The sequence below is a fragment of the Grampus griseus genome, assembly GCF_964374135.1.
Source record: "Grampus griseus genome assembly, chromosome: 4".
Taxonomy (NCBI): domain Eukaryota; kingdom Metazoa; phylum Chordata; class Mammalia; order Artiodactyla; family Delphinidae; genus Grampus; species Grampus griseus.
This window is the reverse complement of record NC_138997.1, coordinates 78020602-78036531: the sequence shown is the minus strand read 5'-3', so window position 1 is coordinate 78036531 and position 15930 is coordinate 78020602. Positions and strand designations below refer to the sequence as shown.

General features: G+C 35.7%; 1 protein-coding gene across 2 annotated transcripts in view; it reads right to left on the bottom strand.

The window, feature by feature from the left end:
* The window catches only part of ATP8A1 (ATPase phospholipid transporting 8A1), a 237897-nt gene that overhangs the window by 49120 nt on the left and 172847 nt on the right, over window positions 1-15930 (bottom strand). For both annotated transcript variants that reach the window (XM_082653094.1, XM_082653095.1), the window contains 2 exons: window positions 6594-6777; window positions 6396-6506 (listed from right to left, as the gene is read on the bottom strand). In XM_082653094.1, the coding sequence (XP_082509220.1) occupies window positions 6396-6506; window positions 6594-6777 (295 nt within the window). The remainder of the gene's footprint in view (window positions 1-6395; window positions 6507-6593; window positions 6778-15930) is intronic.

Here is a 15930-nt window from a genome sequence, read left to right as displayed (position 1 = left end):
GTTGCTTAGAATCTGCTGTATACTCAACCACTGCATAAAAGCCTCACTGACATAGTATTTTCACGACTCTCTTGAAAATGGCATTTGTTTGGTTTGCTTTTTAATTCGAAGGGATTCTTTCGTAAGGTCTTTGCTATTTAAGTCAGAACTGGTTCCACTTGTTGAATCAAAAAAGAACTATATCAATGGACAGTCACAGACTATAAAAAAAATTAGATATAACCTTGTTTCCTAAAAGGCACTTACGAGAATATATTTTATGCAATTAAAATTTTAGAGCTTTAATTCCCTTTTAAAATATCTACCTTCTGATAGCTATTTAAAGATTATTGTTGTTTTCATTATCATTAAAAATTTGTTTATTTAGAAAATAAAATAGTTTCCTATAATAATATCATCACCATTTATTTTCTTCCACTTTGGTTGTATTCATGTAGTAGCTCATTTATATATATTCATAGATTTATCTTACTGGGAAGCTGTATGTAGTGTCATGTCCTGCTCCTCTCCTTAACATTATATAATACACATTTTTCTTAAGTTGTTACATGTCCTTTTTTTTTAATTCTTTAATTTTTTTTAACGTCTTTATTGGAGTATAATTGCTTTACAATGGTGTGTTAGTTTCTGCTTTATAACAAAGTGAATCAGTTATACATATACATATGTTCCCGTATCTCTTCCCTCTTGCGTCTCCCTCCCTCCCACCCTTACATGTCCTTTAAAATGATGTTAATGGACATATATCCCCTACAGTGTGGCTATAACTATTTCTGGATATTTAGCTTGCTTCCGGTTTTTGCTATTATACATAATTCTGAACTGAATATTCTTGTACAGAAATCCTAAACATCTCTATTTCTTAGGATGAATTATTTTTTAATAAAAATAGCTTTACTGAGGCATAATTGACATACAAAAATGACACACATTTAATGTATACAATTTGGTGAGTTTGGACATATGCATGCATGCATGAAACCATCACCTAATCAAGGTAACAGACATATCTATTACCTCTAAAATTTCCTCATGTCCTTTTTTCTTTTTCCTTTTAGGATGAATTCTTAGAAGTAGAATTAATGGGTCAAAGAACATAACTTTTTCTTTTTTCTGGTTCTTGATAATTATAGCCATCAGAATGCAAAATTTGAATACATTAAAATATATTTTTTAATATAATAAATGTGCTTCTTTATATAAAAATATTTTGTAGCTTAAATTTATGCTTTGATTAAAAACAAATCTTTAATAGAGCAACACGTTCTTATACATTTTGCAGTTCTCTTAAAAACTGAAAGCTTAACTTTGGCTACAAAATTAAGGGGCAATATAGGGAAACTTTCTCCAGCATGTTTAAGACAAATGGAAAATTAAAGTGAGTATCAGTAAATCAATAATCCCTGAATTATTTTTTTTAAAAGCAGACATAAAATGTAATTAAAAATCACATTAATCTGGAAGAGTAAAATGTCTGGTCCAACAATGAGATTATATAAACACAAACACAAAGCCAAAACATAACAACCACCACCGAAAACCAGTTAGGGGACAGCAGTCTGGACATGCCGGTCAAGTGAATTTTTGAATTGGAGTTGCAGGGACTTTGCTACACTTCACGTTTCAGTTAACCTCATTATGGAAGCATGAATTGCTACAAATTCACCATTTATCAATATGTACCCAGGCTGGCCTCCCTATGAACAGTTTCTGTACCCACATTGATCTTTTTCCTTTTTATAGCGGAAAGGAATGACTGAGCGTATATAAAAACCAATGTGGGCTTCATGAGATGGAAAAGAGAACAAAGTAGCAATAGCACGTGAAAAATAAGTCCAAATTGTGTTAGGCTTGTAACACACATTAACAACAAAAAGAACAAAAGCACAGAAATCAGAGGTAAATCTGAAATTCTTACTTGCTTTGCTACATATATTTACAGAAAACATTTGAACATGTGCCCTCTGCTAGGAGCCAGATCATTCACTGCTACATGCAAACTTTAAAAGAACCTAGCATCCTCACATAAGTTAAATTTATTCCTTGGGGTGCTGCTGAGTTTTAAACTTTTTTTTTTTTTTTTAAAGCATTAAGTAGACACCAATGGACAAGACAGACTTCAACGCTATCTATTGTGTTTTCACACTTGGCCTTTTTGAGATGTGGATTATGTAAATACATATTTGTGATGCTCTGGGTGATGGTAATGTTCTCCCTGAAGGCGACTGTGATCTATTGTGGTATTCAGATTTCTTAGGGTATGATGGTAATATAAAGAATTTTTAAACACAAACTTTCAGTTATGGCCTTAGTAGTCTAAGAAGATACAGTCTAATCTTCATTGGTCTGAAGAAAGCCAAAGCTGCATGCATACCAAATTCCTCTAATGGGCATGATTTGGCTCAAAGCTTATAGTTATAAATGCATTGGTAATCATCAATACTGCATAATAGGAGAAATTTATGTTCATAAATGTGTGTGTTAATAAACATTTGTAAATGTGAATGGTCTCCTGGCCTCTTTGTACGTAACTTTTGGTGTTGATTAAAACACCACTATGAGCTTGAAATTCAGGAATCTCCCTCAAATCAATGGATATTTACATAACATTTCCAGTTCAAAATAACTTGCAAATAAACCAGCATGCTCGCAGTCCAAGTTTATTTTAAAATGCACCACTTGAAGGTTTTATGAGAGAAATGCACACATTGTTAAGTGGAAAGCTATCAACACGTTTTTACCATTTCATTTTTCCTACTGAAAGGTATGTGAACATGTTTCTAGAAATACTCTTCCTGCGCTTTAGAAAATTAATATTCTAATTTCTTTTTTTGAAAAAGGAGAAATGACTAGATAGGAATTGATCCTTCTGATATAGTACACATCTTCATACAAATATTTTGGCATTGAAGTTTACATATCTTAAAGGAAAAGAGGTTTTTTTTAACAGTGAAGAAGTCTACCAGAAGGCTGATTTCAAGTTAGTCTGAGATTTGTAGTTAAAAGATATATTAGAAATGCATCCCATACTTAATAAAACAACACCTAAATTACTATAAACACATAAAAGTCCCTCCTTTGACTCAACAAAATCATGGATGCAGAAAGAAAACATCAGCCCCTCTGGGGAGGTATCTAAATTATTTAAAGTCACAGGAAATCCCTATCCCAGCACAACTTGCTGGGAAAGTATCACCTCATTGACTTTAATCAAAGCTTCTGGAAATTAGAAACGCTACACTGCTTTGGGATCTTCCTGGAAAACCTGGATGTGACTGATTATTTGAAAGAAAAGGTCTTATTTTGCTAGGAAGGAGTCAGATGTTTCAGAGAAATTGAAAAAAAAATCTCTTTAGAAAATGTCAGTAACTTCAATGAACACCTAGGGTTGCTGCTGGGCAGCCACCATAAGCAAGTGCTTTATACTGCCACCTGCCAAATCCGTATTTATTTGTTTGACTGTAATTTATGGCAATGGAGTAGCTAGATAGTGACATTCCCGGCAGTATGGCAATGGCAAAAGCAGTTTTTGCAGATAATCTATAAAACCCATAGCATTCCATACCATTCCTTTATTAGCAAGGAAACTTCAGACCTTCCTGTCTTGGTATTATTTTCTAACTTCCATGTCCTAGTAGAGGCGTGGCAGTTAAAACTTCACAGACATTTCCCCGATTCCCCGATGGAGCATTTCTGCATATTAAACAGCAGCTTACAAATAGTCAGTGAGTATTCTGCTCCCACGCCTGAACAGCACAAAAAACTGAAAGGGGAGATTCGAGACTGGCAGTTGTCCTCACTAGAGACATTCAATGATGTGTTTTCTGTCTATTCATTCACAGTATTGACGTGAGCCATTAACATCTGCAGAACTTGTTTTAGCTGGCAAAAGTTGGGTATCTGGGAATTGATTTAAGAGGTCAATTCATTTCCAAGATAGTTGAATTATATTCAAAATACATTTCCATAAACTGTTAAAAGAAAAATAACTTAAGAATGAGATTTCCAGTAAAGTTTAGGACTTGCTTCCCTTTCAACATGTATAGAAACTGATCAGTGTTAAATATCTCTCAAAGAGGCTTTAAATTCAAAGCCTAGTAAAATTTAGGGCCAATCAACCACAAATCACATAACTCTGGATTTGAAACAGAGCATGCAGATTTAGTTTTTCATTTGAGTTTAATATATTTTATTTCTCCCATTAGACATAATTTTGACCACTTCATTGTTGATTGTCAAATAGATTTAAGAAGTGGCAAGTTGAGTACTCTTATTTCTTTTCACAAAATTAATACTTTGTAAGCAGATTTGTTGCTGCCAGTGGCTTTAAACTCCTCGTACCTTCAAGAGTATACGTAAATAAACTATAAATGGATATTCTTTTGAAGGTCAATGTCTTGGGATGAGAAGAAAATATAACTAGAAAAGTTAGGACTGGGAATTACAAATAATTATATTAGAAAACAATCACAAATTTATATAAACAAAAAGAATATTTTGTATGATCTCATAAGCTATTTTGGAAGTGCAGTTTGCTTCAAAACACAGACTATTCCAGACCAAATTCAGCAGTAATGAACAATAAGTAAATTCATAGATTATCTTATTTATGTTTCCAAGTATTTAAAGTGTCTATTTTATCTAATGGGTTGCAACCTAATTATAGATTTTTAGTGACCAATAAATAAAACTGCCTGTCCACTTCACAACTAAGTTTTATTTTTATTAGTCTGACTCATAATAAGAACTAAGCTCAATCAACATTTTGCTAAGGAGATAAACATTCAGACAGAGGCATAAAGAACAGCTGAAGCAAATAGGCAGCAGTTCCCAACTAATGTATCAATAAGGGAAATGTGGAGTCTACTGATTGTTTTGTTTATGGTGTTACTTCTGTGGTGTGAAGTATGGGATATTATTTCCACACGGCATATGGTTAGGTTGTGTCTCTTCTGATAGATGTGCAGAAACAGTCAACAGAGTAGAGGGCAAGGTGGCATAAACAAACATCTGTAAGGGACCCCAGGGCAGATTTATGAGGGTGTAGGCAGTTCCTCTGACAGGACTGGAAGATGGAGGGTTTTCTTAACAAGCTATGGAGAGCTCATTGTCATGCTTTGTGAAGCTGCAAGAGGAGAAAGAAACTGGTAACACCTAGAGTTTAAGTATTACAAATACAGCTTCTGATGATAAAATGGTCATATGTTAAAAAAAAAAAAGATAAATAACTGATTTATCACATCCTGAGTGTTCAGTTTCCTTATTCATCTACTGGTGCTGTGCTATCCAGGGGGGTAGCCACTGGCCATGCGGCTCTTGAACACTGGAAATGTGATTAGTCCAAACTGAGATATACTGCATGTGTAAAATACACAACAGACTGTGAACACTTAGTATGAAGAAAAGAATGTGAGATATTGCATTAATAATTTTTATAGTGATTCCATGTTGAAATAATACTATGGAGTATATCGAGTTAAATGAAATATAATTTAAAATTAATTTGGGCTTTAATTTTTACTTGGGGTTAATGTGGTTCCCAGAACATGTAAAATTACACATGTGGCTTGTTCTACATTTCTATTGGCAAGCTTCTGGAGGATAGGGACCTTGCTTGACTTACTTCGTACTTGGTGAACTAAGCCTGGTGCCTGGCATCCAGTAGGTACTGCAAACATGTTTGCAGAACAAAATGCATCCTTTTAAAAGTGATATTCCTGACCCAGGTTAACTTTTCATGTTAAAAAATGATGTTATGTGTGTACATGAAAAGGGATATAGAAATTCCTTTGACACAGGAACTGAATTATTCTGATAATTTTTAGACAAATTCCTCATTATCTAGACTCTTGTTACCTACCAAACTCAGAAACCAAAACAGGCCCGAACAGCAAGAATACTTGTATATAATTATGTAAGTCTGAGACATAATAAGAACTACAAGATGACCAATATTAGCAAAACTACTTGTGTATTTTTCCTGATTAGACCCCTTAGTAGAACTGATAGCCTCAGTTTTATGTCCACTATTCCCTTCCTTTTCTTTTTAAACACAGTTTTGCTTGTGTACATCCCTAAACAGTGTACTGTCTTCTCTTGTATGTTTTTGAACTTTATAAAAAAAAAATGCTACATAGTTTGTAGTCTTTTAAAAGCCGAACACATTACTTCATTAGCAATTATAATTCATCATTTCTTACCAAAGCAGTATGTTTTTAGCCACAATTTCAACATTATTCTCCATTTTTGACGAACTTTTTGTTTTAACATATTTAGAAGTTATAAAAAGTGGGCAAATGAAGGATTAATTAAAATGATAAGGAAATGTCTTCACACAAAAAAGTTTCAAATATATATGCAAATGACAAGGATCTTTAAACTGAACTTGGGATTACCTCAATAATATAGAGGACTATATTCTTGTAGAAGCAGTACAAAATGCACTTGGAGACTCTGTTATAGTTCCAGGCACCATGAACCATCAACAAATTCTTCAAATATTTGAACTAAAATAAGAATGGAAAAAAAATTAGTATTTTCCTCTTCATAGTGTCAGTTGACAAACAGTGTGTTTTACAGAAATGATGCTTTACTTGAGCTATGGAGTAGTCAGAAGAATTAGCTGCCTGAAGGCCTTCATTGCCACTTATTCCAACTCCAACATGTGCCGTCTGTATCATGCTGACGTCATTTGCTCCATCACCAATGGCAAGTGTTATGACTTTAACTTGTTTCTTAACCATCTCAACAACTTCAGATTTTTGAAGAGGAGAAACCCTTAAATTAGAACAAATTATTAATCAATTTTGTTTTTTGAAAAAAGGGATTTTAAGGTGTCATTGTCTTGAAGCATAAAAGCAGCAGAAGAGACAAATGAATAGGTCTCTAAAAAATCATCACGGGGGCCTCCCTGGTGGCACAGTGGTGGAGAGTCCGCCTGCCGATGCAGGGGACACAGGTTCGTGCCCCGGTCCGGGAGGATCCCACATGCCGCGGAGCGGCTGGGCCCGTGAGCCATGGCCGCTGAGCCTGCGCGTCCGGAGCCTGTGCTCCGCGGCGGGAGAGGCCACAACAGTGAGAGGCCCGCGTACCGCAAAAAAAAAAAAAAAAAAAAAAAAAATCACGGAAAAGTCTTAGGTTTACAAATGTTTAGTTCTCTGTTAGCCTGGTTTGCCACTTTAAAGGAAAAATAAAGGCTTGGAAGCAAAACTCTAGGTGACAGATAGACGCTACAATGCCTTGTTAAGTACTAGTTTACCAGAATGTGTGAATAAATTTGTTTTAAAAAATGACATTTGAGTTCAGAAATTCCATTACTTCCTAACAAATAATATCAGAACTTCTACTTCTTCACTTTTGAATGAAAAAGAAAGCCAGAAAGGCTGTTGAATGGTAGTCCAAACACTAACTGTTCTCCTATACCTTGAAAATAAAAGTTTTGCGCCTCCATAAGCTGATCTTAGATGATATACTATACATTTAAAACAACTTAAATTAACAGTAGGGAATTAGCTAACTTCTCAACTTGTTCTCAGCCACCCTGGTGAATCAACCGAAGTAAATACCAAGCGCTTGATTACACAGCTCACGTGCCTCAATTTTCTTCCGAAGCTACTAACCATGGCCAAGTAGAATCAAGTAACCTTTTATACAAAGGTGGACCAGGAACAGAGAACACCAGCATCCATACCAAAATCCTATTTGGTATTAACTTTGGAGCAACTTATCACAGACTTTTAAACGCAATTTGAGAAACAGTCACCATGACACTCACAGAGGAGTTCAATGACAGAATATGCATTGGCCTGATTAACTTAATCTAGTATCCATGCTACCTTGGCGATTAGAGAGAAAGAAAGAAAAACTGAACAGTGATCTGGCTCAGTAAACTATTAAGATAGTAATGAACTACTGAGAAACAACTAATATACACAATGTTAGTGGACAAGAGCAATAACCCAGAGCTAAATTCTTTATCAAGGTTAAGTACAGTAAGTATCTGCTGGAACATCTGGTAAATCATTTATTATTCAACTTAGAAATGAAGATCATGACTCTGAAAGACTCAATCCATCTTTGCACATTTCCCTGATTATCTCCTTAGGGAAAAATTCCTAGCAGTGGATGTTCTGCACAAATATGTGCCTTCAGGAGGTCCAGCTGCCCTTCTCAAAGCCTTCATCCAAGAACAGATCTGGTCTGAGTTTGAGAATCATTGTGTTAGACTGTGAGTTGCTTGCAGGCTGAACCAGGCTCCTCATCTTGGTATTCTTAGCGCTGATCCAGAGTAGGTACTCAATAAATGGCTGCTATATGAAAGAATCATTTTTAATTCTTCCCTTGGAAGAACAGCAACAGCACAAAATGACAACAGCACAAAAATGACACAACTGTGAATACAGCAAAAGAATGGATGAGTATCAGGCCATTAATGGGCTTTTCCACTGTCAGCCCTCATTTTTCTTCAAAGCAATTTTCATTTCATTTTCACATTTTATTTAATTTTTCTTAACAGGCTAATATAAATTGGTTAGCCCACTGGCTCTAGGCCAATGTTTTAAACATGGACTATAGCTGACATTTAGTAAATGTCAAAAAAGAATTCTCACCAAGAAATGATCTAAAAAGCAAATGGGAAATGGGCATGAAAAGAGAGAAGCATTTGAAAACATTTATCCAATTCCCTTTACAACTTAACAGGCTCACAATGTAAGTACACTGTGAAGTCAAACCGTGGGATCATGGGAAACACTGGTATTTATTTTGGTTTTTTTTCATAAGCTGAATGTGTAATAAAGGATAAAATCTCTGCACGGTGAGCTAATATTAATGATTTAAAGAAGCATCAGAAAAAAGCTGGATTAAATTTTGTTTTCTTTTTTCATGGCTATTACAACCAACTACTGCTTTCTCTGCTTGACACTGCAATTTTCAATGCCCCCAAATTAAAATTGGCTGAGGGTTTTTACCAACTCTATGGATGTGGCTAACTCAGGTGTTAAAAGCAGAGCATGAATTCTCTAGGCAAGAACAATGCTTGCTTTTTTTTTTTTTTAAAGACGATGACGTAGTGAGAAACTTCCCAAAATTACATTGCAACTGCCACGAGCAAGGGTATCTGCTTCCATTATCAAGATACAAGTAGACAACTGGGTTGGAAGAAGATTCAAGAAACAGTAGAAGCCTTGGTATCTGATGGGTTTGAAATAGTAGTTGGTTGCTAAACAAAGATGTCAGATTTAAGTGAGAATTCATAAAATATACGTACTTAAAACATTTAACTCAAAATATAAATGTATAAGCTTGTGATGTAGGGCAAAGAACCATAAGTTGCAAAGGGGTTTGTGTTTGAAACTCTGCATATTTTTCTTACAGAAACCTCACTCATGAGGCACAATCCATGGTTTGTTTCAGTTAGTGGAAACTACAATATAATGATGCCCTCCACCCAGTTTACTGTTATCTTATCCCTAGATTCAACAGCAATTTTTTTCAGCAACTCAAGAAGTCTTTCTATAGCATTATATCTGGTTCTCCTAGCAACAATTTTGGTTAGATTATTTTTTGGTGGCTTATGAAACATTTAATTCAGTGATGACTACTTTAAGAAGTACAACAGGAATAAACAGATTAAGGAACAAACACCCCCAGATTCCCAGTAAGCACCAAGTCGACTCATTGAAGCAAAAGTGCAGGCATGCACTCAAGAATGTCCTTCCAGCCCAGTTTACTTTCTTGACTTTTGTAAACTTGCTTCTATATTTGTACAATTTCCAGAATAGTCTAGAACAACCTTACCACACAAGTTAATTCTTTCAAATGCCTATCAAGAACCACACATCCATGGTTGAGAGTATCTAAAACCTAAATTTTTACAAATATCAATAGTGATCCAACGCATAACTCAGGGACATCATAACAGTGCTCTGTTTTCTACCCTAGATTATTATTTTTTTTTAACCACCCATGGGTCTGCATCAGGACTTAAATTATTCATGGTTCTCTTCTCTTCCACTGTTGCTCTTTCTTCTTTGGAAGAAGTCAGAGCCTCTGCGGAGAAGGACTAAACATGCAGCATTTGCTATAAAGTCGTTTTCTTTCCTGTGGCTCCACAAACAGAGGGTGGTCCTTTGTGATACAACCTAAGCAGCACACTGAGTGCAATATGCTTTTCAGATATTATCTTGGCTGCAGTTTCTGCACGTGTTATTCATTATTTTTCTTATTTGCTATGTAGTAACTCTCACTGCCCTGTGAACATTAGGTTGGAGTACTGGAAATTTTTACCATTTAAACTGGAAAGTATATAGGGTGGCCCATCTTATATGAGCCTCATTTTGCACCCTTTTAATGGGATTAGCTAAATGAATCACCTTTTTGAATGGAATATGGATAAGGATTATATGTGCGTGTATATACACAGTCACATAATAAAGAATATTTTAAGGGACTTTTTATAGGTAGCTAAAAGAAGTACAATAATTTATCTTACTGTATTGTGTTTTTAGGTTAATAACCTAGAAAAATCTCACACATATATTAAAAATTAGGCTGATAGTATGTTAACTTAAAAACATATTGCAAACTTAAAAGTTACTATAAAGTTGCTTTTGGAAAGTAAATCTAGAAAAAAAATTAAGAACATAGAAGAACACAGTATTTCTTAATTATCCTGAAGTGCTTTGTATAATGACCCTGTATTTACAGAGCCCCTGTATTTACGAAGCTTGAGGACTGCTCCTGCTAACTCTCTAGAGGTCAGGATCATTAGTGGGGCATCTGCTTTACTTCCTTTGCAACAAACTTCCCAAGTTTTCTCTTTGTGAATATCAGTCTATTCCCCATTGAGTCATATTCTGCTGACTAATAAAGAAATTACAAAAAGAGAGAAAAACCTAAGAGAAAAATTTATGAGATCTTACTTAACTCTTTGAACTAAAATTTGTAGGCTCATTTATAAAGTTTTGAATTGAGGAGGAGTTAAATATGGCAAAAAAATCTGTGTTACATGCACCAAAATTTATGCAAATATTGTAACACTTCCAGAAACTCACCATCAATTTACTACTGGAATGAAAACAGCCGCTTAAATAGCAAATCCTAAAAATGATTCTTAGCATAGGGTACATAATGAAACATTCACCCGCTTCTAGGTAAGAGAGTTGTGTTATTCAAATGACTGATGAGTGAGTGCTTTCCTAGTCTCCAAAAGCAACATCTGTTGACACACTGTGAAGTCAGAGGCATCAAGGGGAATTTATAATACAGGGAAATTGAGTCTACAGAAACAAAATACAGATAGCCTTGCCACAGGGCAAAAAAAAGAAAGTATCTTTAAAAAAGATTTCCTTTTGCAATGCATTTTAGATGCAAAACTTCTCTTTTGTGGAATTTATGTTGTTATAGGTAAACTTCCGTTTCAATGGTATAGATAATATTTTAAATAATGACTGATCACATTGACAGTGTATGTTGGAATATGCATGTGTGTGTGTGTGCACAGGCATCCTGAACTATTAATTGGCAAACAGACCTTTAGTGCGTTTAAGGCACTAAAAAGAAAACTCCTAGAAGAAATCTTTATTATAGTATTCACACCATAGAAGAGTTTGCCACAGTGGTACTGTTCATTAAAAAAAAAAAAAATCCATCTACCCATCTATCCATCCATCTAATTATCTGGGACCTAGCACTGTACTCAACACATAGCAGACTACTCTAAGCAATAGGAACTAAAAAAGAATATAGTAGCAGTGCCTTAAAAATATTAATTTGGACTGTTCAAAAGATATATACATACCTCAATTAAAAATACTTTATTGCTAAAAAATGCTAACCATCATTTGACAACACAGGGTTGTCACAAACCTTCAATTTGAGAAAGCCTGAAGAATCCAATAATCCTTTACATAGTTCCTCTATACTGTAGGTACACAGCAGACTGCCTTCTAACAGTGAACTGTCAAACATGAATAAGAGTTGTAATCTTAGCATCATGGATAATTAGATGAATTTCTCTTTCTTGCAAAATTTCCATTTATTCAATTCCTTTACTATGTGATGAAATTTCTATGGAAGAATATAAGGAGAAGAAAGGAAAAGAGAGTAGAAGATCTCAGAACCCTCCTTCTGCCCCTAAGAGTTATTACTTAAGGACTTTTATTGAGCTACTGTCTCAGAAGTTAAATATTAAGAGCCTATATAACAGGGGTTTCTCTATGGACTCTCGCTTTAAGAAGACAGGAGTGGTAGAGAGAGACAGAAGTTTCTCCAACATGGGACAAGGCCCAGCCACCTCTTTTTGTCTAGGGAGCCTCACTTGATAGGACTGGTGGGCTTCCAACTAGGAAGTACATCCACTCAAGAAGGCTGAGTGCTTCTCCCTTTAAGCTCTGCCCTATGGTGACATGGCTCTCAGAGTGGTAAGACCTATGGCCACCATCTCTTCCCATTCACCATATCTGTTCGGGGACCATATGGGCACTGATTTTCTTCCCCTTTCCCATGACTCTGGGTAGGTAATGAAAGGCTGGAGCTTCTTTAGGCTTAAATAAAATCAACTTGCCCTTCTTTCCTTCCATCCTCCATCCCCCACTTGCCTTTTTTTTTTGAATTCTCTCCTACGTGGATAGGTTTCTCCAAGGAACCTTCTCTCAGAAATACCTAGTAGAAGATGGAAAAAGTGGCAGCACAGACTATTGACAGAAATTGGAATAAAACCCTGACGATGTCATGAGTTGAAAAAGGAGTTCACTAGATTTCAGGGTCACAATTATCAGTTAACACAAAATCTGTGATAAACCTTTGGGGAAACAGGAAATGATGGATGACTATTAGAAGGTAAATGGCATAGAGAGAAAGAGTGGTGTGCCAGAGCCCATAGATGAACAATCAGGTGGGAGAAGCTTTCCAGCTGTACTTTTTGCTCTCCATGGTACCCTGTGCAAGCCCAGGCTGACCAGTGTGAGGGGGTTGAGACCAGGCTGGATGGAGCTAAGGGGCTCCTCTCTCATTGCAACTGCGAACTTTGGCTTAGGCCTGGAACCTGTCGAAACTCAAAGTCCACAAAATAATGTGCTTGAAAAACAAAACACACCAATTCCAGGATTATCCTCAATGTTCTAAAGCTTAAAACCTCAGGAAAATTCTCACCTCATGCCTTGGAAGAGGAAAGTCAGAGCTTTCTGGTACACCTCAGGGCATGAAGCCAGGCAGGGACAGGTGCCAATAATATGGGTGTGCTGGGAACCCTTGAATGTTACCTCACTCAGGCAATTCCATCACAATGTGGCTGCCTCTAGCAAGAGCAGTGCTTGGGTAAAGGAACTGGGGGAAAACAGGGATTCATTAAGCTCAGACTGAACCCTGTCTCCAAATTTGCCTCAAGTTAGGACCCAGCTTTCACCTTTCCCCTAAAAGGAACATTACTGCCCACTAGAGCAAATGGGGAAAAATAGTCTCACAGGGAATATTTATAAGACAGAAGATCATGAGCACAAAAGAAATACAGTAACTTATAAGAAAGAAGAACTTGTAAAACCAGATATAACAAGAATTTAAAACAAGTATGGGAAAAAAAACCCTGGAAAGATATGGAAAGATACTGGAAACATGAAACCGGAACAAGCAGTTATAATGAAGAACCAATCAAAAATAAGTTTTATAAAAAAATAACTACTAAAATAAAGAAGCCAATAGTAAACTGAGTAGTAAAAATGATAGAACCTGATAGTGCAAACAAAAAATTTTCCCAAAAGAAATCAGGAGATTAAAGGACAGATTATGAGAAAAATGAAATGAAGGAATAAAGTTGACTACACATATATATAATGGGAGTCCAAGAAGAGAATAAAAAAGAATAAAATGAAAAAGAATAGTTAATAATTTTCTAGAATTAAAGAAATATATCCTTAGATTGAAAGGGCTGTATTAATACAGCACCAAAAAGAAATGTAAGAAAGAGGTATCTACCACTAGAAATATTATGGTTAAACTAAGATTAAGAAACATTTCTGAAAGCTTCTAGAGAGAAAAAGTAGATCACTTACAAAGAAAGTAACCTGACTGCTCCTGAATGCATGCACAAAATTACTTTAATACATTCAGTACCTGTCTCTTTATGGGGGAGGGGGAGGGAAGGGAAGACATACTAATACATATAGACAATAAGCACAAATATGGTTATCAAAAATTAGAAATAATCAGACACAGCATAGTTATAGATTGTAAAGCTTTCAAATCAGATGAAGAAAATCTGATTCAGACAATGGAAGGAGGGGGAGAAAAAAGAAACAAAAAGCATAATAAATGGAAAACACAAAATAAGATTGAAGACATGAGGCCAAACATGGCAATAATAATAAATATAAATGGGTTAAATTCATTGATTAAAAGACACAGATTCTCACATTACTAAAACAAAAAGATCCAGCAATATGGTGTCTAAAAGAGACACACGGGCTTCCCTGGTGGCGCAGTGGTTGAGAGTCCGCCTGCCGATGCAGGGGACACTGGCTTGTGCCCCAGTCCAGGAGGATCCCACATGCCGTGGAGCAGCTGGGCCCGTGAGCCATGGCCACTGAGCCTGCGTGTCCGGAGCCTGTGCTCCGCAACGGGACAGGCCACAACAGTGAGAGGCCCGTGTACAGCAAAAAAAAAAAAAAAAAAAAAATTAAAAGAGACACACTTCATAATAACAGCTAATATAACACTTATTTGTTCACTATGTTCTGAGCACTTTACTTGTTTTAATTCGTTCAATTCTCAGAAGAGCCCTATATGAGATAGATTACTAGTATTGCCATTTTATAAATGAGGACACTGAGGCACAGAAAAATTACATAACTTAAAGTAAAACAGCAAGTAAGTGGTGAAGACAGAATTCAACACTAAGCAGTGTGGATTTAGAGACAGGACAGCATTCTTAGAGGCTACGTTATACAGAAGGATTGAACGAAAGGGTTTAGTGGGGAAAAAAAAGACAAGGCCCATACGAAACAAAGGAAAGCCAGGTTAGCAATTTTAATACCAGACAAAATAGAATTTAGGTCACAGAAAAGGCCACAGTGGTCAAAGAGAAATCTTTATAGTATTCCTCTCATCAGAAATGTTCAATTAGCTATATAAAAGAAAATTTGATAGCATTTCTAAGAGAAGCATAATTTAAATAATGCACTGAGTATGTATATTAATCCATTTATTCCTCACAATTCCAGGAGGACAATTATTTTTATCTCTATTTCAAAGATGAAGAAAACTGAAGCTGGAGAAGTTAAGCAATGTGCTACTCAGCTAATAAGAGGTGGAGCCTGGACTTAGACTCTGGAAAGTCTGGCTCCGGAGCTTGAGTTCTGGATCATCTGGCATTACAAACAGAAGAAAAGGGTGGACTGTTTAGTAAGCAGTGTTGGGAGAATTTGCTCACTATGTAAAAACGAATAACACTGGATCCCTTCTCATTCACAACACAGATATAAAAAAATAAGCTTAAAGACCTATCCAAAAAACAAAAAGCCGTAAAGTTAACAGAAGGAAATGTTGGAGAATACCTTTGTGAGTGAGAAGTTCTTACTATCTCCAAAGCACAAACCATAAAGGGAAAAATTAACGGAATTTGACTATCTCAAGGTCAATGACTTCTGTTCAAGGAAGAATACCACAGGCAGAATTAAGAAGGGAATCAGATGAGAAGATATCTACCATGTCTATACTCAACAAAGAACTGATATACAAAACACACAAAGAATTCTAGTACACAGGCAGAAAGAAATACAGGAAACACAAGAGAAAGCTCTGTATCCCTATCCTTTTTCAATGTGCTACTTTTCTTCATAGCAAGTGTTACCACTGACTTTATATGTCTGTCTGATATATAATAAATTGTTACTATCCACAGACACCAGCACTTATTGCCTTTTGAATATGCATATG